Raw genomic sequence first — 27105 nt, forward strand, 5'->3', positions numbered from 1 at the left:
GAGGCCAGAGAATACAGCTTTCACACGTTAGGCAAAAGATGAAACTGAGATCAGAAAATGAAAATGGATGATGATATCACATTTCTCAGGCTGTAATAGCTAAAATCCATATTCTAGCCAGAGCAGGCCACTTTTATTTGGGGTGACCTCTCTACGTAAAAGGTGACCCCTCTCCCCACATCTGTGCAGGTGCATCTGAATGTGTACCTTAGGACCCAGCCTGAAAGCTAACCTACTCGACATGTGCCTGATTTCCCAGGTAACTTTCCTCTTCTGACCTGCCAAAGCCCAAGTCTCATTTACCAGGGTGACTGCGCACTGGGGAAGGGAAAATGGTCAAACTTCCAGGGATTATCGAACACTGGTTCTAAGCTGACACAAATTCCTGGAGACTCAAAACGTCACCATGGTCCAGTCAGGGTAGGGGGCCAATAGAGGTCAGGTGACCAGTGGAGTTTCAGCTCAGGTCTGTTTCACAGCGACCCCAGTGGGTCACTGAAGCCACCCTGTGGTTACTTCCCCAGTTTTGGGATGTAAAACTGGAACAAACAGATGCAGACACTAGTAGAATCCTCACATGAAATTCAGTTTTTTGAACTGATAGAAACAAACAAAATTTACTTAAGTTTTATAATTCCCTTGTTTGGTATAAATCTGACAGTTCTGTAAGACTAAAAAGGGCTGAAAATTTAGCTGCCCAGAGCTGTAGAAAAGAGAGTGTTATTTGAAGGTGATAAGGATTTGTGGCAAATCAACCTTTGAGAGCCCACTGGGTTCCAGGAACTATTTATCACAGCCGTGAGTGGTTGGTAAGGTGCGATCCTGCACAGCCACATCCCTCCACCAGAATGTGCTAACTCCCAGGTTACAGGGGGCAAAGAAATGCACTTTGATCAGCGGCAGGCCTACCTTCAGGGGCGTTTTATTACCTTTCCCAAGTCCAGTAGCCAGAAGACCACAAAATAAACTCTGTATTTCAAAACATATCCTACGCCACAGTTCAAAGGGAAACAATTAAAAAAAAAAATCAAGCAAGGGACTTCCCTGGTGGTCCAGTGGCTAAGACTTGGTGCTCCCAATGCAGGAGCGATCCCTGGGTTCGATCCCTGGTCAGGGAACTAGGTCCCACATGCTGTAACTAAAAGATCCCACACTCGGCTATCAAGATCCCAAGTGCTGCAACTAAGTCCCGGCGCTGCCAAATAAATAAATTTTAAAAAATAAAGTTAAAAAAAATCAAGCAGGTGCCTCGCATCTCATTACTCATGGGCATAAGCAGTGGCTGAAGTCTCCCAACAAAATGGGCTGTATTCAGAAACTTGAGGTCAGGAGGCTCAGCATGACGGTAAGTCAGTATGAGCTGTGGAAAGGCAGGCACTTCCTGGAAAGGGATACAAAATACTCAGAATTTTATAAGCCTATTTCCAAGCATCCTCCAGAAATTCGACTTTTTTTTTATATTGAAATATAGTTGATTTACAATGTTGTGCCGATCTCTGCTGTACAGCAAAGTGACTCAGTTATACATGTACATGTTCTTTTCCATTATGGTTTGCCACAGGATAGTGAACACAGCTCCCTGTGCTGTACAGCAGAACCTTGTTGTTTATCCCTCCCCTATATAATGGCTGGCATCTGCTATGCTCTAGTATAAGTACACAGTTATGCTAGAGCATGCACTGCTTGGCAGACCCCAAACATGCGATGAGCAAAAGCCTCTGCCCTTATGAAGGCTTCCAGCCATTGGAAGCAGAATGACTGCAGCTACGAGAATAAGGAAGAGGAGGCAGCTCTGCCTGAGGGGTAGGGAAGGGTGGTTAGGACGAGAGAAGGGCAGGCTGAGAGTAAGCAGCTCATGCACTGTGTTTCCTGGGGTGAAGAGAGTGAGCACACGGCACAGGGGGGTGTAAGCGTGCAGCGAGGGACCCACGTAACCTGGGGTAATCACAAAAGAGATGTGGTAGGAGATGGGGAGAAATGAGGCTGGAGGTGAAGCTGGAGTCTGCTCATAATGGTATCTGGCAGACTACAAGAATGTGAACTCTAAGAAATGGGAAGTGACTAAAAGTTCTTTAAGTATTTTAGAAAGATAAGCTGCTTATTGAAACTAATAAGTCACCAATGTAAAGTTAGATGTACCGTTTAGGTAAGACATCCAAGCTGTTGACAACACTCTGGTTTGCCACTGACTGAGTTCTGATTTCAGAGATGTTAACATGTGGAAGAACACGTCTGAGAATCGACGAAACAGGTTCCCTCTGGAGGCAAGAAGAGTTAGAAGTGGAAGACAGACTAGAGGCCAAGAGATGCATCAGGAGGTCCTGAAAGCTGAAGAAGTGAGGGCTGGCCAGGGAGGAGGCAGGAAGGGGATGGGAGAAAGGTCTTGGAGGTTTAGAATCAACAGAACTGAGCAACTCGTCACTTCACATGTGATGGAAGGAAGGAAGAAGCCAATTCTCTCTTCTTACTCCCAACTTGCATCTACGTACATGACCCTTTCACAAGTGAGGAAACTGAGGCTCAAAAGATTAAGTAACTTGCCTTCGGTCTCACTACAGTCTCACAGAGGCAGACCCCAGAGTCTCCACAGCCTGGATTCCTAACCCTGATGCTTTACTGCTGCCTCTCACTGCCTGCAGCAGAAGTTAACACCTGGATGTTCCACTTCCCACTGTGACAGTTCCTCCTTAAGTACTCTTATGGACGCCCCCAAAGAGTTCAATGTTCCTTAAGTCTCCAGTATTGATAGGCCAACCACATAACTCACTGATTCATTTTTCACAGAGGATTAATTATGATTTTGATAAGCATGCTGAGATAAACAATTCAGCAATATTTATCACAAGTCTTCAAAATGCTCAACACGACATAAAAATCCCACTCCAGGAATTTATTCTAAAAGAAGAGTACCAAAAAGGCAAAACAAAAACAAAAACCTACCACTACCAGCAACAAAAGGGCACACCAAGCACTAAAGACACACAGAACTGGTATTCCACACAGCACAGTACAAGTAAGGAGTTAGAACAAGTGTCCACGAGTAATTAATGGTTAATAATGGCATTGCCACTTAGTTGAATGCTTAAAGGGCCATGTTTTACTTCAACAAAATTTACTTAAAAAGCCAAAAGAGAAGATCACATAACACATCATAAGCATGTTTAATGTGAAGTGAGACATAAGATATAAAATTTGGAAGTTATGTTTAAGAAAATATTATAAAGGAATCCAGAAATGAGGTTTGAATTTGTTATGACCATAGCTATCCCTGCTGATTAAATAAAAATTTTAATATACAACTTTTAACTAAAGAAGTGGTTCAGAAGATCAGTCCTGAGAAGATGCTGAAGATGAGGACCATTCAGCACATTCTCCCAAAATGAGCACATAGACCAAGCCCTCCTCCCAGCCTCAATGACCTTGAGCTGTGTCACTATAAAGAGGCTGGGTCCAGTGTCAACACCACAGGGTGTGTTCAATTCAAAGTACTTCATTAATCAAATGTCTTTGTGCACTACGGAACACACCCGCTCAGGGTGGCTGCCAGGGCAAGATGCAGTGTCCTGTAGAGGCCAAGAGGCCAGTTAGGAACTCTCAGGCCCAGGGGGAAAGGAGAAGGAGCCAGCCAGGCCTGGGGTCAAAACCACCCACTCCCACACTTTCATGGCTAATGTGACCCTGGGCAAACTGCTAAAAAAGACCCCATGAATATTTCATTTTCCATAAATTGGGAAGAGACACTTACCTCAATGGGCTGTTGGGAGGCTTAATTGTGACATACGAAGCCTCTTGCAAGGTGCCTGGACACCAGAGCAGACAACTACTGGGTGTTAATCATGTTAAAAATTGCAAAGACATCTGGATATAAACCTAGAGCCTGACCTTTCACCACTGTGGGAATGGACAAGTTACTTGACTTAATGGATCTTGATTTTCTTGTGTGTAAAACCAGGTTACAAAAACTCCAACCTAAAGTGGAGAGGATTAAATGAGAGGATGAACCATAAAAATCTAAGGTTAGCTATTAGGACTTGGAACATTGCAAGGCTCTTGTTAAAAATGCAGATTCCACTGGCCAGGCAGACTGGGGAGTAGGGCAGTCCTGGTTGTTTCTCTCTCCATGTGCAATGGTCCTTGCCACATGCCTAGCCTTACTGCGTGCCAGGCTCACTTCTGGTTTACCCTTTTACAACTCCTCCTTCCCTCCTCTAAACTTAGTCCACATTCCTGCCAGCTGTCCCCCCTAAAGCACCTCTCACGGGCTGCAGTGAAGTATCATTGGTTGTGCTGTGCCCACCTCCTCCCTTAGACTGGGCACCACAGCGGAACGAGACCATGTCTCTGGGCTCCCGCAATGCACCTCACACACATTGAGTAGGTGATCAATAACTGGGTGAAATGAATCAAGATGAGAACTGTTAGCTGGAGAGGCTTAAAACAGAGAAATATCAGAGAACGTTCTAGTATAGGGCATGAAGAATGTTTAGATTAAGACAACTATGTAAGCATCCAGAATTTGTGAGTTACTGAGGAGGGCCCGTGGCTAAATACCACCAAAAGCCAAGTTCGAGCTGAAAATAAACTGATGTTCTATTGGGAAGCTAAGCTCTCTTTGAGAGTGTACTTACACTGTAAAAAGCCCTACCCAATACAATGCCAATTAATCAAAGCTCTCAAGTAAGTGTTGCTTCTATCTCCTGGGGCTGGTATCTAAAACCCCCAATGCACACAGAAGGAAAGCAGTCTGTCAGTAGCAAGAGAAAAGGAAAGTCTGTGTGGTTGTCCCAAGACAATCGAGAGCAGAACAGAAAGGAGGCAGAGGGTCCCTGGCAGCTGAGACCTAGCGGAGGCACCAGTAGAAATCAGCAGTGCCACAAGTACTGGTTAACACATAATTGAAAATAGATAGTAGCCATTAGCTTCTGAGTAAAATATGATTACACCCATTTAACAACAAGAAAAACAGGAGAGCCCAGAACTTAAGCCACCTGTCCCAAGAGTGCAGCGCAGCTGTGAAGGAAAGCGGACTCAATCCAGAATGCCGGGGCTTGGAGCCTGGCTTGGTTCTGCTTAGCTGCTATACATCGGGCAATGTCACTAACCTCAGCGCCTCAAGTTGTCTCACTCGTAAAATAGGGATAATTATAGTATTGACTTCAAAAGGTGGTTACGAAGACTGAAACAGTTAAGAGGCATAAAGCCTTTAGAACAGCTCTTGGCACACAGCAATCAGTGAGTTTTAGCTTTTATTAACAGGGTGAAACTGGGACTAAGACCTTCCGACTCCCAGTCAATACCAATGTTCTACTGTATCCCATTCATTTCCCGGGACCCTAAATGCTGCCTTTATATCTAGGTCAGGGTAGCCGAAGACTACCATTCAGCTCCCTGCCTTTACCCAGGGATCTCTAAACTCTGAGACCCCAAAGCTGCAGTAGAGAATTCAGAGGTGCTTCCCAGCATCCTGGGAAGGGGGCACCCAGCTCTGAGCCCAAGATTTCCCTGGGCTCTCAATGGGCTGAGAGGAGTTTGCAGGCCAACAACCCATCCACTAAGACACTGGCTCCCCCTCAGCTTCCTGAGGTCTACCTCCTTCCTTGCTTCCCCAGGCCTCTATGCTCCCAGAGGGAACCTCTACTGTTTTCTGGGACACCCACCACTCATGACCTTGCACGACTGTCATGGCCAAGCCTTCTGCATGCCTCGTGGAGGAAACTCTGCATAGCTTCTTCTAGTGCAGTGTATGGCTCACAGTCACACCGTGCATCGGCGTGCAGACAAGACTGCCTCGCAAGGGCCAAGATTCCCACCCATGTGAAAGCCCCTCCAGGTATCTTGAGTACAGCAAACGTCAAATAATTGGTCAAGCGGAACATGTCACGTTTTACCAAGTTGGGATAAGCTAGGTTCCTGGCTTTTCCAAACTTCTAATTATTCAGTTTTATGAGCCTTGACAGTTTGTTGTGGATTTTTTTTTTTTTTGTCTTTATTTGCTGCTATTTGTATAAGGATCAGTGTGCACTTTGTAGAGAGCATCAGAATTTCTGAGTTTGACAATGAGCTCTGGCATGCCTGCTGTCTAAGTGGCAGTAATCTTGAATTCAGTTTTAGGTGCAATCAGGACAGGGTCCTTTGGCAATGGAAACAAGGGGATAAAAGCAAACTGTTAACCCTTTTTTAATTAAAAGTTCTTAAAAGTTAAACAAAGCCACCAACCCATCAACCAAATAATTTACAGGATTGTTAATCTGGTTTAAAAAAGCCTGGGAGACTGGTTTGAATACTACCACTAACTCATCTGGGGCAAGTCCTGTCTCTTTTCTGGGCTTCAATTTCCTTCCCTGTGAAACAGAAGGCCAGATCAGACATCTAAGATGGCTCACTATTGACTGTCTGAAACTTCTGTTCTCTATTTAATGCTCTGGGTAGGACTTTTTGGTCTTTGTTCAGAGAGAAAGGAAAGACATAAGACACAGAAGTCTATCTAAGTGGAGAAGATGAAGAACTGCATTAAGAAGTCCCCTTACCCCTTTTTTGATATTGGTTTATTCATACATAATTTTTTAAAACTAGAGAAATGCCTTCTAGTGGAGTTGATACTTGGAGAGGGGGGAGGAGAAAGGAGACAGACAACCATTCTCTATTTGTTCTCTATTTGGCCAAACTGTGAAATAAATAGCAGTCTCTTCTCTACCTATTCATGTGTTCCTAGGCCCCCTTCTTTCAAAGCCCACCTTCTCTGCTAACTTCTGGCTAACTCCTGATTCTCATTCTTGTTAATATGTACAACACAGAACAAAGCCATTAATGAGCCAACTTGCCTTTTCTTCCATGACCTTGATTAGCATTTGAGTCTTCTACGTGTCCTCAAACTTCAAATTAATTCCTTTGGGACAAAGAGTTTTTTTTTTTTCCTCTGCAAATACCACCATAGGGACCTCAGTAAAAGTTTGTGGATTTGGTTCATTGAGACTTTAAGGCAGATTAACACTTTTCAGTCTATTCAAAATTATCCTAAATTGCAGGAGTCGGGGCAAGAGGTGACCGCATCTGTTTACAGACAGAGCTGAACCAGATTACTTGCAAACTAGAAGGAATCTGCCCCGGCGGCATATCAGGACTGCTAAATTTTGGAAGCTGAAGTCAGGAAAACTTAACCTGGAGTAATTTGGATATTTGTTCTCCACTTTAATACTGATAGCAAAAAGCTTAACGCCTGTTAACTGCTTGTTAACTTTACACTTGACACATAAATCTGAATATCAGTTTATAAGCAGAGGCAACATGCATCGTCTTTACTGCTCTCTCCCTAATCCCAGAATACTAACTGACCCATAGTAGAGGCTCATATATTTAAGACTCCAAATAACTAAAAGGGACATATTAAGTATGTGGGCTAAAGCAAAATACTTCGTTTCTTTTAGGCCTCAGTTTTAGTTCACAAAGGGAGGAAGAAAATACCAGTGTTTCTGTCAACTTGGCGCTGCCTACAGTACAGGAAACAGAATGTGTTCCATGGTCAAGTTTGGGAAACTTGAACAGGAACATTGTGAATTTCGAAGGGGATGACAGTGGAAGAAGATTCAAAACGTAACCTGAACTTACTGAAGCAGCAAATTTCTCCTCATCTGGAGCACTTGTTGACATTCCCAGGCTGCACAGCAACCCTATGACAGAGGAACCCTCACCCTATTAGTAAAGGAATGCTCCCCACAGGTTTGAAACAACTTGTCCCATGCAGTCAGCTGAGACAAACTATGACTAAAAGTGAGTCTAACCCCAAAGCCTGTGTTATGCTGCCACTGTTTACTGCGGAGTTTTGACAAATTCTACAAGTGAGGAAAGTTTGAACAGTATACGTAGGGACACAAAACAAAGACTTCCAACCCAGGTTGAAGTTTCAAAACTGGTATCAATGAGCTGAGGATAGAAGAGGATCCTTTGGAAAAGCAAACTCCTACATCCCAAGGCAGTCATGTAAGTTGGAAGTCCAGACCATTCATTAACCACAGAAAAGACAGTCTGAGAGTGAAGTGAAGAGCCTGTAGAATACAGGTAAGCTGAAAGAATCTCCTGGAAAAGTCTTTTCAAAACAAATATATTTACCCTGGAGAGAGGGTGGGCTTTTCAGGATGGATGGGGCAGGGATGGGCATAAAAAGTAGAAGCCTATTTTGAAAAAGGACCCCGGGTAATATTGAGCATGTCCTCAATCCGCTGTCAAACAACTGACCTGAAACAGGACCAGGAGTTCTCTTGGGATGGGCCTGGAGGATAGTCAGGCAAAAGCTCCAAACAAAACGCCCTATCCAACCCCACCCCAAATCCTACCTGCTCTTACTAAGGTCAGACCTAGATCATCCTTTGGGGAGGGAGGAAACCATTACACCTTTTAAAAGGATTGAGGCCTTGAATCAAGACAGATCTAAGTTCACATCGCTTAAGCTATGAAAAATTGTAAACAAACCAGGAGTACAACCATACCTCCCTTACAAGCTGATTAACCTTCATCAACTTAGGTTCGTTCACCTCTAAACCTTAGTTTCTCCACTTATAGAAAGAGAAGAGGATTTACTTTTCAAGTTGTACCTCAAGTCACTCTGTAAGAGATCTAGGGCAGAGCTGGGTCTCAGATTAGCAACTTCTCTCCTGAGGAAGTCTCCTCAGGCCTTCCTAGTCCACTGGCTCTCTCTTCTATGAACAGACCCTTGGCTACTTGTAGTTTGAACAAGGCACGTGAGCACTCAGGATGCACACACTCCCTAACTGCAGTTAAAACCCCGAAACCAGGACTAGCCCTCCCAGGACTGCAAAATCCCCTTGCTTCACTGAGCCCCATCGTCCCTATAAATAAAACCACTTGGAAGCCAGCCTCAGAGGGTGGCTGTAAAAGGGAAGAAAAAGATGTTAGGTGTGTTGTGTGACAGCTCTCGACCCACCTGTGGAGTTATTATTCTGCAGGCCCCTAGAGGACCTAGGCTGAAAACTGCCGGTTTGCTTGACTGCCCTGGGATGAAGGGCTGGTGGGGGGTGGGGGTGGGGGGGTCTCAGAGGAAAAGGAAGACCAGGAAACAAGAGTTAGCCGGGTGGAGCCGGAGGGTGTCAGGATTTTTGGAACCAGACAGGGAGCGGGTGTGGGTGGGTCCAGCAAAGTTTTTTTGTTTGCTTTGGGAGGGAAACAGAAGAGGCCCTAGAGTGTGAGGGGGCTCGGCAGTTCTTCCACCGACTCTGAACCCAACGCCCTCCACTCCCAAGTCCGACCTTAAAAGTGCTACACGTTTCATAGTAATGGTTCACACTTATGGAGCACTTCCTACGACAATGGTTAGCACTTAATGAGCCCTTGTTATTAAAATACCAGCTAACATTAGTGCCGGGGACTAATCATGGATCCGGAGAGGAGAGGGCGGCCCGAATATCTGCCCCGGAAAGGAGGGTGTGTCGGGTCCAGGGCGACAGAACCGGGACCAGGGTCTAGGGGTCAGTTTGGGGCGAGCCCAGCAGATTCGTGGGTCCAGGCCATGCGTGGCCAGGGCGGCCCTCGGCATTCCTACCTTTGAGCGAGGTTTCCACCAGGCGCAGGTAAAGCTGTGAGCTCTTGTTGCCGTGGCTCATGCGCTGGGCTAGCCCGTTGCGCTGCAGGACGCACTCCTCAAACTGCACGACGTTTTGGTGGCGCCGCTTGAGGCTGGTCAGGGCCCAGAATTCGGCTAGCGCCAGCTCCACGTTCTCGGGGGCGTCGCAGCGGATCTTCTTGACCGCCACCCGGGCCCCGCTGCGCCCGGCCACTGCCTCGTACACCACGCCGTAGCTGCCGCGCCCGATCTCCGCCAAAAGGCTGTAGCGCGGCCGCGCCGACCCGCCGCCGCCCTCCGGCCGCCGCCGCGCCAGGTAGGCCTCGCCCGGGGCCTCGGCCGCCACCGGATCCATGGCCTGGGCCACAGCCGCCGGCCTCAGCTTCGCGCTGAGCGCCCGCGGCACTGGGCTTCGCCTTTTCCGCTCGGGGCTTTGTGTACCTCTGCGGGCGCCGTCCTCCTCCCCCGTTTCCATGGCTGCGGGCGGCGGGGGGAGCAGCAACGGCGCTGCCCGGGACCCCCCTGCCACATCCCTCCGTCCGGCCCCGGGACGCGGAGGAGCGGGACCCTGGATTGTGACCTGCGGGCGAAGGAATCGGTTAAACGACCAGGCCAAGGCCGGGAGGCAAGCAGCGCAGGCCTCAGGGCGTCCCACCACCTCCTCCTCCGGCCGGCACGGCCCCTTTAAGACGGAAGGCACGGCTGCTGACTGAACGGGGGAGGGGAGGGGAAAGCGGGAAAGACGAAACCACGGGGCACTGGCTCAGAGGGGGAGCCGGAAAGAAAAGCAGAAACTCCCCGCCTTTTCAGTTAACTTATTGTATAGCAATACGAGAAACAAGGACTCGCAGCTTTCGTGACTTATGAAAATCGCCCTTAAGAAGAAATTCGGACTGTGGAGATCTTTTTTCCGCTTGGCTCCCTCTGGGATGCCCCTCCCCGCGTCCCGCCCTGTGTTCTCCCGGGTGTAAACAGTCCATTGAATTAAGCCGGAGCGGAGCCCAGCGGACCGACCCAAGTCCCGCCGGGCTGCGGGTGTAAGGGGTTGGCTTGAAAGTCCGGAGTCCCTGAGCGCGCCCAACCGGGGGCCCAACTGCCCTCCCCAGACGCCCGAGGCGGCGGGCGTAGTTCCAGTTTGGGTGCTAGCTTTCACTCCGCGGACCGCGCCCTTACCTGGCCTGCGCCCTTCCACTTCCGGGCAGCGCGTTTCCCCTCTAAGGCCCCCAGCTGGGGGTGGTCCGCTCCGGGCCAGGGCTGCTTCGGGTACCTAGCCGGGCGAGAGACCGTGGCCCGGGTCGGGCGTGCGCCAGAGCCTGTTGCTGTACGGGTGACGGCAGCGGTGCTCTCGAGGGACAACTGGGCGTCAGGGCTCCCGCGGCTCTCCACGTGTTCGCGCCAGCTGAGCCCTTTACGTAACCTTTTTATATAAGCCGCACGTCCCGCCCGCACTCGGGCCAGCGGGGGCTCCTGGTGGCCCATCCCCCGGGAGGCCAGCCGAGTACTGCGCCGCCGGGGTCCTGCCAAGGTCGGCCGACCAGTAGCAGCCGGGTGAGCCCACGCGGGGCCGGGGCCCAATCACAGGCGAGAACACCCAACCAACAAAAAACTGGCGCCAAATTCCCGCGATCGGGCAGCGGCCTCCGGTCTCCGCAGCCGCCTGCGCACCGCAACCTCCTCTCTTCCTTGCCTGCGCTGCATGAAGAGGAGCTGTACCCAGTAGGCCCTAATAAATACTGATTGGTTGATTGGATTGGTCGGTTTAATTGATTCATAGGTCTTGCCTGGGAACCGCCCGCACTGGGATGGAATCCACGCCCAGTCTCCTATTAAGCCCCTTGATCCTGGGCAAAACATTGCCCCACTTGGAGCCTCAGTTTCCCCTTCTGAAAAATGGGTAGACTCGGCCTTGCCTCCCAGGGTTGATAGCCCCAAATAAAAAATATATATATTATATAAAATATTAATATATAAATAAATATTAATATATAAATATTTAGATTTTGATATAAATCTGAAGTGGCTAATTGGGTGCAGGGCTGAGAGTGCTGAATGTAAGCTCCATTTAGACATGAATCTTTAAATATTTTGTTACTGCTTTGTACCTCAGTGCCGAGTAGGTGCTCCATATTTGTAAACTGAATCTACAGATATTGAGTGCCTGTAATGTGCTAGGCACCGTTTTTGTTCTAAATTGTTGGGGAAAGAGCGGCGAACAAGACAGTCTCTACCTTAGTTGAGGTTCTGTGCCTCGTCAAATCATATGGGTGACTTTGTGCACATAACACTTTCTTAAGTGTCTCTTGTCCTCATCTGTAATATGGGAAGAACAGTAGTTGAAGGATTCACTGAGGTTAGACAGTTAAAGCGCTTAGAAGAGGACAGGGCCTTGCACACATTAAATGTTAGATATTATTAAATAAATACATAGGATCATTTTTGACAATGTAAGTGTAATAGAGGAAAAGAATGAGCTAAAGAGTGCCTGGGGGTTGGGAACAGGCCACTTTGTTAGTGTGGTCACTAAAAACTTAACTTCTTTTGGATAAAATTTCAAATTTACATATAAATTACAAGAATAGTAAAGAATCTCATATTTTTAACCATAATAATAATTTGTTATATTTTACTACATTTGCATTATCATATTCTCTCTTGTGTATTTGTTTGTGTATGTATTATATATAATATGTTTTTGTATTTTCTTTTCCCCCAAAACCACTTTACACTAAATTTCAGACATCATTCCCTTTCATTCCTAAATATTTCTGTGTGTTCTTCCTAAGAACATGGATATTCTCTTGCAAAATCTCAGTACAATTATCAAAATCAAGAATTTTGACAATAATGCAATTCTTTAATATGCCTTCCATATTTAAATTTTGCTAATTGTCCCAATAATATAGCTATTTCCTACGATCCAGTCAGGATCATTTTGCATTTAGTTGTCATGACTCCAGAGTTTCCTTTACTCTAGAAAGGCAGTTAATTATTCAGCTTTTCTTTGTCCTTTATGACCTTAACTTTTTTTTTTTTTTTTTTTTTTTTGCGGTACACGGGCGTCTCACTGTTGTGGCCTCTCCCGCTGCGGAGCACAGCCTCCGGACGCACAGGCTCAGCGGCCATGGCTCACGGGCCTAGCCGCTCCGCGGCATGTGGGATCTCCCCGGACCGGGGCACGAACCTGTGTCCCCTGCATCGGCAGGCGGACTCTAAACCACTGCGCCACCAGGGAAGCCCTGACCTTAACATTTTTGAAGAGTACTGGTGAGTTATTTTGTAGATGTCCCTAAGTTTAGATTTGTCTGGTATTTTCTCATGATTAGAATTAGGTTATGCATTTTTGGTAGGAATGGCACTGAAAGGAGTTGTGTCCTCAGTGTACCACATCAGGAGGCACATGGCATATTTTTATTCCAATACTGATGATGTTCACTTTGATCATTTGGTTAAGGTGGTGTCTGCCAAGGTACTACACTGAAAAGTTACTATTTTTCCCTTTGTAATTATTAAGTGTCTTGTGGGAAGATATTTTGAGACTACCCTGTTCTTCATCAGACTCTCACCCACTGGTTTTAGCATTCATTTATGGTTCTTGCCTGAGTCAGTTACTCCCATGGTTACAAAATGCTGATTGAAAGGCCTCTGTATTAGTTTGCTAGGGCTGCCATAACAAAATACCACTGACTGGGTGGCTTAACGGAATTTATTTTCTCACAATTGTGGAGGCTAGAAGTCCAAGATCAGAGTGTTGGCAGGTTTGGTTTCTCCTGAGACCTCTGTCCTTAGTTTGTAGACGGCTGCCTTCTGGCTGTGTCCTCATAAGACATTTTCTCTGTGGGGATATCTTTTCCTCTTCTTATAAGGACACAGTCGTATTGGATTAGGGCCTACCCTAACTGGCTCATTTAACTTAATCACCCCTTTAAAGACTTTATCCCCAAATGTATTATTGATACATTCTAAGGTACTGGGGGTTGTGAATTCCACATATGATTTTGGCAATGGTGGGAAGGGGGGAATTAAGTCTATACCAGTCTATAACAACTAAATCTATAACAGTGACACAAGCTGAGACCTCAAGCCAGCCATGCTAAAACTAGTGGAAAGGCATTTCAGGCAGAGGGAGTAAGTACAGAAGCTGTCAGGAACATGACTGATGTCAAATTTAAGCCAATGGGTGAGAATGTGAAATGGTACAACCACTTTGGAGAAAAAAGGTTTGGCGGTTTCTTATAAAGTTAAATATATATCTACCCTATAGCCCAGTAATTGCATGCCTAGGTATTTACCCAAGATAAATAAAAACCTGTGTTCACTAATACACTTGCATAAGGATGTTTATAGTGGCTTTTTCTATAAGTCCCAAACTGGAAAACACTCCAATGTTCATCAATAAATGAAGGGATAACCAAATTGTGGTATTTTTGTACCAAGAAATGCTGTTCAGTGGGGGGAGAAAAAAAGGAATGAAGTATTGATACAACATGGATGAATCAAAATAATTATGCTAAGTGAAAGAAGTCAGGAACAAAAGGGTATATACTTGATGATTCTATATACAATTCTTGAAAATGCAAACGAATTTATGGTGACAGAAAGCAGATTAGTAGTTGGGGTGGGGGAGAGGGGATGGAATACAAAGGGACTTGAGAAACTTTTTGAGGGGATGGATATGTTCGTTATCTTGAAATTACCTTGTGATACTTTCAAGGGGGGAATATGTTCAAAACACTTCAGAGTGTACACTGTACACTTTAAATAAGTGCAGTTTTTGTACATCATTTTTGCAGCTTTACCTCAATAAAGTTGTAAAAAAAATGGGGAAAAAGAGTACATACTATTTGATTCCATTAATGTAAAGGCAAGCTACACTGATCTGTGGCTGCAGAAATCATATCAGTGGTCACCTTTGGGTGGGAATTACTGCTAAGGAGCAGTAATGCATACCAACTAGAAGAACATTCCATGTCAGGGGGAAGAGCAGGTGCAAAGGCCCTGAGATGTCGCACCCAAAGCGGCCAGTGTGACTGCAGCGCAGGGAATAGGGAAGAGTAGTGGAAGCAGAATGGTGATGCTCCCTTCCCATCCCCACTACTTCAGTGGGTAAGAACGCCCAAGGGGCAGCTGGCCCTGAGGTGGGGGGAGGGGTTCTCTGGGAAAGCAGTAGGCTCTGGGCTGGGAAGGAAAGGTTGGGTGAGTGGAGGAGTGTGGAAGGGATGGAAGCTGGGAGAAGGCTGAGACTGCTCCATTGGGCTGGGTCAGAGGGTAGTGGGAATGAGGAGGGGGCTTGGGAGTTGAGGGTTGGGGGCTGGAGGTGGCACCGGGCCCTGTCAGAGAATCGTCTGAAATGGCGGTTGTAGCAGGGGAGCTGAGGATGGGAAGGGGTTAAGGGGAGAGAAGCTGATATGGGGTATGGGAGGGGGACCTCAGAGGGGCTGTGGATGTTCTGAAGGATGGAAGCTTGAGGTGGGTGCCTCAGTGGAGGGTGTACTCTGAGTGGGGGACGCTGGGGAGGGCTGTGGGGAGGCTATGCCATTGGCTTGAACTCCCCTCGCATGATAGAACTGGATTTCAGAGGCTCCAGGAGGGCTGTCCGCAAGAAAAACTGGAGCCTGTCATGCTTCCTAACAGCCCAAAGCTCACAACAATTACAGGGAGATACGGTTGACCCCATTTTATGAATGGGAAGATTGAACTTGGAAGCTGTCACATTACAAGCAAGTGGAATCGCTGAAATCTGATCCCCAGCAGCCTTGGGTTTTGGTGCCCAAACTCTTAACTTTTACACAAACCGCGGTTCTCCAGCTCAAGTGCACCTCAGCATCACCTAGATTGCTGGACCCCACCCCCAGAGCGGCTAACCAGTAAGTCCTGGGTAGGGCTTGATTATTTTCATGCCTCACTAGGTCCCAGGTGATGCTGATGCTAACGTTGTTGGTCTGGGAAGCACACTTTGAGAACCACTGCATTACACTATACTGCCCCTAGACTGAGCACAAAGCTGAGGCAATTGTAGAGGACTGGAGTTCTGGCAAAGAATTTGAGGATGGATTGGAGCTACTCACAGAAAACTAAGCAAATAAGCCAAGGTGATTATTAAAGCCAAGAAAACAAAGACAATTTGTAAGAAGAACATTGTAATCATCATAAACTACAACACTCAGCTGGAAATAATATTACACTGTCATTATAATGTAAGAACAGTACATTGATTTAACCAGAAATTATGATATAATTATTTTGGGAAAATTGGAGCAGGAGGGTGTGTGTGTGTGTGTGTGTGTGTGTGTGTGTGTGTGTGTGTGTGTGTGTGTGTGTGTGTGTGTGTGTGTGTGTGTGAGAGAAAGAGAGAGAGAGAGAGAGAGAGAGAGAGAGGGAGGGAGAGACTAAATTTTTATTCTCCATAGCTGTAAGTTAATAGAAAAGGTCTAAAATTTGAAAATCTTGAAGTGACACCATAGTCAGGTATAAAGAAGTAAACATAGATGAGTTATTGCTTCATGGGATGGGACTTAGTGGTGAGAAAGGGGATTTTTGTTATAAGCCTTGTAATAGTATCTAACTCGTAGTAGTAATTAACTCTTAAACATTATGTATATTTATTACTTGGATTGAAATTGAAATTAAAAATAAGAGTGGGTGTGGGCTTTGGCCACCACTGAAACAGCCTGTCAGCTTGGTGGCGCTGTTCAGCTTCTGGCCATGAGGTGCTCCTCTTGTCCTTGAATCGCCTAGAAGCGATTAACAAGTAGTTAAGTACCCAAATCACACCCTGGGGACACCACACTAGAGATATTGCACCCACTGAGACTCAACAGAGAGGGCCTCTTGTTTATTTAACAAGGGTCTGAGTCACAGAAAACAAAGATGGAAGCAGATACAGCCACCCTGTTTCCCAAACTTAACGGATTGTTCTCATTTCACATGTTCTTCCCATCAGCCACTTCAGGGCTCCGAAATTCCAACCTTTCCTCCTCTCCCTTCTGGAATGTCATAGAAATTCTTTGTCAGGCTATCATCTGAGTATTTGCTGCAGAAAATTGGTTGCTAAGTTCTTAGGAGTTGTTTATGGTTTTTAGAAAGGTAAAGGAATACAGTGAGCTAGCAGGGCAAAGTCCTTGATTCTATAACTACTGGGACATTCAAAATAAACTATTGGGGAATCTGGTTGAAAGGTACACAACCATAAGGCACCAAGGTACACTCATTGATCAAAGTATGAAGCATACAGCCTTTTAGGAAGGCAATTTGAAAATTTGTCTATTAATATATTTAAAAATCCATACACTTTGAACCAGCAATCTCATTTCTAGGATTTATCCTATAGAAATACTTACCCATTAGTGGAAAATATATGTGCTGCAGGAATTTTTATTGTGGTCATTTGTAATAATAAAATATTAGAAATACTCAAGTGCCAGAGATGGGATTAGTTACATACAGCCACATATTTGCATATAATGTAGCCATCAAAAAGGAGTTAGCTCTGTATATGCTACAGAACAGGTATTCACAACATATTGTATATGTTGTGAACAAGTATTCACAACTTATTGTTATATAAAAAGCAAATGTAAACTAGGATCTATAGTATAACCTCAAATTTTGTTTAAATATATATAAATAGTTGCTAGCCTTCATTGAGTTGTTTTTCTGTATTGGGAGCTGTCCTAAGTGCTCTGTACATATTAATTTATTTATTCCAATACACTGTAGGGTAAGTTTCATTATTATCTCCATTCTCCATAGAAACTGAGGCACAGAGAGGTTATGTGACTTTTTCAAGGCCATAGCACTAAGAAGTGATGGAGCTTGGTTTCAAACCAAGGCATACCTGATTCCAAAGCTCGTGGTACTTACATGTTACATGTACTTACGTGTTAGTTTCTACATACATAAAGGAAATATTTGGATAAATAATACTCTAGATGCCAAGAAGAATTCTCTTTAGGTGATTCTTTCAACACTTCTGTATTATTTGAACGTTTTACGTACATATTTTTGGTATTAGTTTTTAAGTACTTTTTTGTAGATATGAAAAAACAATAAAATTCAGTTTAAAAAGAATGTGCAATAATGCAGACTGCATCTCATCGCTCATTTGCTCAGTGAGTACTGATTAAGTTCCTACTGTTTGCTGGATTAGGGACTGAGATGAATGAAACCCAGTTCCTGTGATGGAGGAACATAGAGTCTTGTGAGGACCAGAAAGAAGCAGCCAGTGCTCAGTCTTTTCTGGTTCTATTGCACTGTGACTTTCCTTTAGATTTTGGTTGGCCAGAGAGAAATGAGGCTGCGCCATAGGTATCAACACTCAAAATTTCCTCTTTCAACTAATGGAACCAGGTGCTATGCAGGGCCTGAACATTATACACTGTCTCTCTTCCTCTATAGAACTTACTATTATTGGTTCAACCAACATTTAGTGGGCATTAGGCCCTGTGTGTGAGTTGGGGATCCAGAGATGAATAAGACAAGTTCTCTGCTGGTAAAATCTGGTGTTGTGAGGAAAACTGCTATGTTTCTAAATAGTTATAGTTTTCCATTGGTGAAAATAATGATTCCAACAAACAATTAAGAAGTACTTACTAGGCACTGATTCATACACTTCTTACATATACTAACTTACTGAATTCTTAACCCTCTGAGATACTATTGATATTATTATCTCTGTATTATAGATGAGGAAACTGAGGCACAGAGAGTTTAGGCAACTTGCCCAAGATCACACAGGTAGGATGTGGATGATCAGGAAATTCCAATCCAGGTAATGCTTAGAACAGCACAACCAAACAGCCCAGCTTGTGGGAGAGCAATCGTGATAAAAATAATATTAACAACTGTAACAGTACCTGTCACAAACCACACAGAGCTTTGTGGGTTTTAAGTGTTTGTACATACATGTCTCAATGTTAGGTGATCCCCAATATAAAGTGGGGATATAAAATATCCTCCCATATTTCACAGTGAGAAGGTTGCAAAAAAGAAAATATTTGGAGGGCCGTCTTGAATATATAAATTCTTAAGGCTGTAGATGAAATAATCAAATGTCTATGTATAATATTTAATTTATTATTTTAGGTATGCACATGCTTTCAAGATTATTAATATATTATTTAAATACTGTTATTTAAATATATTATATATTAATAACTAATATATTAATTTAGAAATATTGGGTTTTTTCCTAATCTGACACTTTACGAAACAGCTTTATTTCATCTTGTCCTGTGCATCTTTGATCTCATATCTTTATTATCACTAGGGATAGTTTCTGAATCACCCAACTCACTTTCTAGATCACATACATTTCACTCCTAATTTGTTTGTGATCCAGCACTTTCTGAGCCCTTATATAATGCTGTCATTGACATATTTTATCCTTAAAGTCCCAGTTCACTCAGTCTTAGGACAGTGTTGTTCTTCTGTTTGCCCTATTGGTTTATATTTGTGATCACAACATCCTAACATTTAATGGATTACTTTTAAAGTCCTCTTTATAAGGCTTGCATCTTTACAAGGGGTATGAGATCAGCCCCTAGTATAATGACTACATCTGTGTCAAAAACTGGGTTTTTTTTTTTTTTTTTTTTTTTTTTAAACCCCTTCCTTCAGGTGACTTCTATAAATTGGTCTTTTGCAAACAATACTTCGTTGTTTAAAGTTATTGAGAGAGTCTAGGGAATATGAAAGACTGTGAGGCTTCGTAAGAACTTAAATATAAGGCAACTCCCACTTTCTTCTGAGGGATAATTTTTGGGGAAAACCATCCTGCCTTATATCCAGGTGTAAACGACACATTAACCTTATCTGTTAAACTTGGCAAACTTGCCTGTACAGATCTGTATAGTGGGCACTATCCTCACTTAACACATGAGTAACTTGAAACTCAGAGGTGAGGTGACTTGCCCGAGGCACCTCACAAGTGGCAGAACTGGAACACAACTTGAACCCCAGTCTGTCTGATCCTCTCACCCACCCTCTCCCATAAAAGCACCGGGTAAGTTTCTAAACCACTTTCCTAATTTAGATTGCTGGCCCTGATAAGAATGTGGGGCTGTGTTGACAGAACACTAACACTGATTAATTTATTGTTCTTCTATTGCCTTATGCTTGTATAGCTGTGTGCAGTATTTCATAAAGAGAATGGCAAAGCAATTTGCAAATATAAAACCCAGATGCTTAATTTTAATTTCTGGGTTTCTGTTTCAAATTTATTGTAAAACAAGGCAGGTTGTTTATACCATAAACAAATGCCCCAGCGTCTATAAAGATCCCTGGAAGCTGCTCTTAGGTCCTGAAGTGGCATATTTGCTTACATTTGTTTTGTTCTTGAAAGACAACCCCTTCAGGTATGAGGTGGGAAGAGTCAATGGTAGCTTGTTTGGGGGTGCAGGTTCTCCTACAAGGCTGTGCTGGAGCTGCTTCCCCCAGGCTCCTGAGAGCTGTTCGTGCACATCTCTCCCCAGCACTGCTCAGTGACATCACAGCAGCAGCTGGAAATCAGCCAGGTAGGGAGTATTTACACCATGGAAACTGGCAAACCTTACAAATCAAGGTTCCTTCTATCCCCCCTCGGCCCCTCCCCCAAATAATTTAACCTCCCTGTACCTTGTGAATAGCAAAAGTACTTCCCTTCTAGGTTTTCTGAAAACTTAGTGAGATAAAGCATGTAAAGCACATGGCACTGCTTCTATGTTTACTTATTTAGAAAAGTAATGCATATACCAGGTTGAAAAAAATCAAACAAAAAAGTTTACAGTAAAAAGTAAGTTTCCTTCTCAACCTGGACTTCCATTCCAATTCCTATCCTGAAAGGCAGACTGTTTCTCAGAATCCTTTCAAAGATGTGCTCTGCATATATAACCATATATACATGTATACAAATGTGTATATATATATTTAATAGGTATATTTGTTTTTAATTAATTAATTAATTTTGGCTGTGCTGGCTCTTAGTTGTGGCATGCGGGACCTTTAGTTGGAGCACGCATATGGGATCTAGTTCCCTGACCAGGGATCGAACCCCGGGCCCCCTGCATTGGGAGTGTGGAGTAGTCTTACCCACTGGACCACCAGGGAAGTCCCACAAATGTGTATATATATAAATATATATGTATTTATATATATACACACACTCACACACATTTTTATTTTGGCTGCGTTGGGTCCTCGTAGCTGCGTGTGGGCTTTCTCTAGTTGCAGCGAGCGGGGCGACTCTTCGTTGCAGTGCGTGGGCTTGTTGAGGTGGCTTCTCTTGTTGCAGAGCACAGGCTCTAGGCGCATGGGCTTCAGTAGTTGCGGCGCACGGGCTCAGTAGTTGTGGCTCATGGGCTCTAGAGCACAGGTTCAGTAGTTGTGGCACACGGGCTTAGTTGCTCTGCGGCATGTGGGATCTTCCCAGACCAGGGCTTGAACCCGTGTGCCTTGCATTGGCAGGCGGATTCTTAACCACTGTGCCACCAGGGAAGTCCTGTATATATTTTTAAACGGCAGCATTTTACAACAGTGTTCTGCCCCTTGACACGTGCACGCGCGCACACACACACACACACACACACACACACACACAACAAGACATATACTTCTCTATCTCTATATCTATCTATGATTATTATAAACTGGCTTACATAGATCTAACTTGTTATTTTTTTTTATTTTTTTGCAGTACGCAGGCCTCTCACTGCTGTGGCCTCTCCTGCTGCGGAGCACAGGCTCCGGACATGTAGGCTCAGCGGCCATGGCTCACAGGCCCAGCTGCTCCGCAGCATGTGGGATCTTCCCAGACTGGGGCACGAACCCGTGTCCCCTGCATCGGCAGGCGGACTCTCAGCCACTGCGCCACCAGGGAAGCCCCTAACTTGTCATTTTTAAGGGCTGCCCATTTCTCCATTTTTGGATGCACCATGGTTTATTTAACCAGCCCTCTGTGGGTGACATTCAGGTTTTTCCCCATCCCTTGCCAGCACAATGGGCATTGAATAACCTGTCTTTTGCACACAAACACGAGTGTATCTGTAGACTCAATTCCTGGAAATGGAACCATTGGGTCAAAGGGTATAGGCATTTAGAGTTCTGGTTTGATTGTCACATTGCCTTTCAGGAGTTGTACCAATTTTCTCTCCAACCCATGGTGTAGGCGAGTCCATGAATCCCCACAGCCTTGGGACGTGGTCCGACTTTTCAATCTGTGCCATCTGGCACCCTGGATAGGTAAATGGTCCTTGTTATTATTACTGATGGAAAAACTCAGGTGTGAGAGTGGCCCTTGGGCACTGGATTCCCGTGAACTCTGCTTTGCAGGCTCTTTATCATCCCTGGTTTTCTTGAGTGAAGTTTCTCAGGAACATTAAGGATCAAGAGGGTGAGAAGCTCTAGTGCTCTGGGAAGCTCTAGTACAGCTTGTTCCCTGTCGTTGTAACAGAATCAGCTTTTTGAAATACAGGCCTTGTCATCTTGCTCTCCTCTCTAAAACTTTCTGTGGTTCCACATTTATCAAAGTTCTTGGACTAGCAGTGCCAGCATCCCCTCGAACTGGTTAGGAATGTACATTTTCAGGCTCCTCTGCAGACCTATTAAATCAGACACTCTGCAGGCGGGGCTAAGCTTCAACAAGCCCTCGGGTGATGCTGTTGTGCACTCAAGTTTGAAACCACTGCCTTACAGAATGAAGTGGCCCCTTTCCACCATGTGGCTCCAACCCACCTTTCCTACTATATTTCCTTCTGTGTCCCACAACTTCTAAACACACCTAGCTACTGGCTTCTCAAACCTCCCTCCACTTTCTCACCTCTGTGCTTGGAACAGAAACCTCTAGTTGTCCCCCAATTTCTTATAGAGCAATAGAAGCTCACATTTTATTCTTTTTTTTCTCTCTCTCTTTTTGGCCACCCCACGCGGCATGTGGGATCTTAATTCCCTGACCAGGGATCAAACCCATGCCCCCTGCAGTAGAAGCGTGGAGTCTTAACCACTGGACCACCAGGGAAATGCCAAAGCTCGCATTTTAAAATTGCATTTCCCAGACTCCCTTGAAACTATGTTCTGGCAGATGGTTTATGAAGTGTGCAACTTCCGAATTGTACCCTCTGAAGGAAGGAGCATGCCCACCCAGCCTTCTGCTTGCCTACTTCCACCGGCTGGAAGGCAGACATGGTGGTTCTGAACCACGAAAACAGGTGAGGGCTGGGCCTCAGGTGTGGTGGAGCATCAGGAGGGATGCGTCTGGGACCCTGACACTGTGGGGTGACCACAGAAGCCAGAAGACCACTTAGCCTAGACTGTGAAAACAGAAAAAGATAAACTTCCATTTTATTTAGCTCAGTGTTACCTGAGGTTTGCATGATCACAATTGACCATCTTACCTAATGCAATGCCTTCAGGTGCTCTGTGTTCCTCCACTTGCCTGGCAACAATCTTCTCTTTCCTTTCAAGAGACACTTTTAGCGAAGCCGTATTATTTTAATAAGAATACGGACAGGGCTTCCCTGGTGGCACAGTGGTTGAGAGTCCACCTGCCGATGCAGGGGACACGGGTTCGTGCCCCAGTCCGGGAAGATCCCACATGCCGCGAAGAGGCTGGGCCCGTGAGCCATGGCCGCTGAGCCTGCGCGTCTGGAGCCTGTGCTCCGCAGCGGGAGAGGCCACAACAGTGAGAGGCCCGCGTACTGCAAAAAAAAAAAAAAAAAAGTTTCTATTTTAATTTCAAATATAGTAAATACCAGTTGATATAGCCTACATAAATGAAAATCTCTTTGTGGCCCTCAGTTCTTCATTTAAACTTTTCATTTTGAGATCACTGTAGATTCACGTGCAATTATAAGAAATAATATGGAGAGATCTGTGTACCCTTCACCCCGTCTCCCCCGGTGGTAACATCATGCATAACTTTAGTACAATATCACAAAGAGGAAATTGGCAGTGATACAATCCACCCATCTTATCCAGATATCACCAGTTTTACATGTATGTGTGTGTGTGTTTAATTCTGTGCAACTCTATCGCATGTGTACATTTGCGTGACCTCTACCAGAGTCAAGATACAGAGCAGTAGTCCCCTCGCAAGGATCCCTCGTGCTGCCTTCCTGTAGCCACAGCCACCTCCTTCCCTCTCCGCTCCCTAACCCCTATTCTCCCGCTCTATTATTTTGTCAGTTCAAGAATATTATATAAGTGGAATAATTCACTCTGTAACCTTTTGAGGTTGGCCCTCTCACTCAGCATAGTTCCCTCGCGATCCATCCATGTTGTTGCATGTATCACTAGTGTGTTCCCTGCAACGGCTGAGGAGTGTTCTAGGCATGGAGGCACCACCGTTTGTTTAATTGTTCTCCTGTGGAAGGACATTAGGATTGTTTCTGATTTCTGGCTATTATGAATAAAGTTGTTATGAACATTCATGGACAGGTTTTTGTATGAATGTAAGTTTTTACTTCTCTGGGATAAGTGCCCCAAAGTACAATTGCTGGGTAGTATGGTAAGCACATGCTTAATTTTGTAAGAAGTCACTGTACGTTTTCCAGAGTGGCTGAACCATTTTACATTCCTACCAGCACTTTATGAGTTTCTGGTTTCTCTGCATCCTCACCAGCATTTGGTGTTATTAGTATTTATTCTTTTACCCATTCCAATAGTTGTGTAGTGATACCTCATTGTGACTTTAATTTGCATTTCCTGATGGTAATGATGTTGAAAATATTTTCATATGCTTGTTTGCCAGCTGTATATCCTTTACAGTGCAATGTCTGTCCATGTCTTTTGCCCATTTTCTGATTGGATTGTTTGTTTTCACTCTTGAGTTTTGAGAGTTCTTTATGTATTCTAGATACCAGGCCGTTGTCAGTTATGTGGTCTGCAAACATTTTCTCCCAGTGTTTTTGTCCTCTTCACAGGCTCTTTCTCAGAACAAAGGGTTTTCATTTTTAAATGATCCAGTTTATCTTTTTTTTTTCCTTTATGGATCATGCTTTTGGTATTAAGTCTAAGAACACTTCACCTAGCCCTAGGTCCTAAAGATTTTCTCCTATTTTTTTTCTCTAAAAGTTTTGTAGTGTAACATTTTACATCCAATCTTTAATCCATTTTGATTAATTTTTTTGTTAAGTTGTGAGGTTTAGGTCAAGGTTCATTTGCCTATGAATGTCAATAATTTCTAAGGGATCCTGGAACCAAAGATTCAAGAACTACAATAAGGTGTATGAGGTACTCCAAGACAGGTATGTGCAAAGTGCTATGGAAAGGTTAACTTTGAGCAAGGTAGTTCTGGAAGACTTCCCAGAAGAGATGACATTTGAGTTCTGCTTTGGAGAATGGATAGGATTTTACCAAGCAGAGGGGAAGTCTTGTTGCTTTCCTTTGTCTCCCATAGCCAGAGATACTCTCAGTGATGGGGTGAGTTTTAAAAGAGGGAAGTATGGAAAATAAAGAGAAGGACCTAAGAAATCAGGCAGACCTTGATTGAAATCCTCCTTAACTAGCTAAGTTACCTTTCCTAAGCCTCAGTTTTCTTATCTGTAAAATGGAGGGATAATTCTTTCTTTTCAAGGAAACTGAGGATTAAATGAGATGTATGTAAACTGGCAAGCAAGGTATCTGGCACATTGTCGTCAGTCCATTAATTACCTCCTCCTACCCTTTCATCATTCCATTTACCTTTTCTCCATGTGATGGAGTTAGATCCTTCCTTTGATGTTCAGCCTATGCTTAATTTCATTCTTTCCCCCCCATATTGCTCTAGATGAGTGATTCTCAAATTTTAACTATACATCAACCGTCACAAAACTGATACTCAATATTTAGTTACCGAGAGCCTTTTAAAACACAGATTGCAGAATTTCTGATTTAGTAGGTCTAGCGTAGGACCTGAGAATTTGCATTTCTAACAAATTTCCAAGTGATGCTGATGCTACTGGTCTGAAGACCACACTTTGAGAACCACAGCTTTAGATATTCCCTTTAATTGTCTCAATAAACTGTATAGAAGGAACCAAAATATCCACATTCTATATGTAAATAGATTTTCAAGGAAATGCTTGTTGTGTTTGTTTTTCAAAATTCGCAGAAAACTCAATGGGGAGACTTCTGGTTTTAAGATGCCTGACTTTTGTTTTGTTTTTAATTTTGGCAAAAAAACACATAACATTAAATTTAGCATCTTCACTGTTCTTAAGTGTGCAGTTCTGTACTATTAATCATATTCAAGAGTGGCTGAGTCTTGTTTCTATCCTGTTCTCTTCTTATAAAAGCCACACCGGACACAAGGAGAACATGCAAACACCCTCTCTATCTTCGATGAAACCAGGAGACAACTCCAACCCTGAGACAATAAATGGAGACAGGAACTGGGTTGGGGAGTGGCAAGCGATTTGACAAAATGGAGGAGGGTCAAACCATCCAGGCTAAGGAGGGGCATATATCGAGGAAGAGCCTATTCACCCCAGAATCCCGGAAGGCTCAGGAGCTGGGAGAACCAGGTAGGGCAGGAGGTGGAGATGAAGCAGGAGAATTGACCCAAAGTCTCTGTTGTGGGGTATCTTGACCCCTTGCAGTCAGGCACTCACCCCTCAGAGGATACCTGGGATCGAAGCTCTAGAGAAATTGAACCCAAGAGGTCCCAGATTTAGTGGCCACCGTATAGGGAAAAGGTGGGGGCAGGGGCATGGTGGGGGCTGGACTAGACTTATGGGTTGACTAAAAAGCTGCCCCCTGAATGATGACACCCCCAGTCTGTTCCCAGCCGAGCTCCAGAATATTTACACCTAGGCTGATTAAGCAACAAGCCCTGCGCACCCCACCCCGCTGCAGCAAGCAGGGGATTTGAGCTTCACTTTATAAAGAAACCCAACTGCCCCGGAGAAAAGACTGGCTATCGTGATATTTGAGTCTTCTCGGAAAAATCTGGCTGGCCACTTACTTACGCTACAGTGAATCACATCAGTTTCATGCCCTCTTCATGCTTGCCAAGCTTTCAGTCAGCTTTCACCTGCTTCACTTTAAAATAAAGATCATTAGTCACTTGAGGTAAGTTTCCAGTCTGAACAAGAGAGACCAAGGGAAATACTGCCTGAGAGGCAGTGCTTTGCTGTGACTGCCATTTTGACATTCTCTTGGCCTGTTTGGGCATCTGTGAATGAAGGATTGACTTATGTAAAGGGTCTTAACTGGGTATCCCTGGACAACGGGTGTCAGTGTGTGCATATGGGCTCAAGTCTGGGGTAGAACCCACCAGATCCCCTGGGGGTCTGAGATGCACTAAGAAGTGATGCGCCACTTATTGATTGGATTTCTAAGCTCTCTTGTGGCGCTCATTCCTTGAGTGTATTTTGCCCTCTTACACCTCGGGAACTCTGCCCACACAGGTACTTTGACTGGATCAACTTTACCTTTATAGTGGAATTAATTCCTAGTCTTCCTTCTAGACTCATCAGAAACATTGGGTTTTCTAGGAAGTCTCCCCTGACCCCAACCTCCCTTCTGGGTTGGGTGATCCCTTGGTGCATCCTCAGACCTCTGTACACCTTCCTCATCTCCTT

General features: G+C 44.6%; 1 protein-coding gene and 1 long non-coding RNA gene across 8 annotated transcripts in view; one reads left to right on the forward strand and one right to left on the reverse strand.

The window, feature by feature from the left end:
- STK35 (serine/threonine kinase 35) overlaps positions 1 to 11201 on the reverse strand; it is a 45934-nt gene extending 34733 nt beyond the window's left edge. For 3 of the 5 annotated variants that reach the window (XR_002179559.3, XM_019950865.3, XM_019950864.3), the window contains exons 1-2: positions 10748 to 11201; positions 9554 to 10154 (exon numbers count right to left, since the gene is read on the reverse strand). Coding sequence is in view for 3 of the 5 variants with exons in the window: in XM_019950865.3 (XP_019806424.1) it covers positions 9554 to 10154; positions 10748 to 11053 (907 nt within the window). In the remaining 2 variants the exon portion in view is untranslated. The remainder of the gene's footprint in view (positions 1 to 9553; positions 10155 to 10747) is intronic. The other 2 variants (XR_012326239.1, XM_019950863.3) reach the window with 1 other exon arrangement.
- A 54-nt stretch (positions 11202 to 11255) lies between these two features.
- Positions 11256 to 27105, forward strand: part of LOC109552678 (uncharacterized) — a 59981-nt gene continuing 44131 nt past the window's right edge. For all 3 annotated transcript variants that reach the window (XR_012326241.1, XR_012326240.1, XR_002179580.3), the window contains exon 1: positions 11256 to 12838. This is a non-coding gene — a long non-coding RNA (uncharacterized lncRNA). The remainder of the gene's footprint in view (positions 12839 to 27105) is intronic.

The sequence above is a fragment of the Tursiops truncatus genome, chromosome 15 (assembly GCF_011762595.2).
Source record: "Tursiops truncatus isolate mTurTru1 chromosome 15, mTurTru1.mat.Y, whole genome shotgun sequence".
NCBI classification, from domain to species: domain Eukaryota; kingdom Metazoa; phylum Chordata; class Mammalia; order Artiodactyla; family Delphinidae; genus Tursiops; species Tursiops truncatus.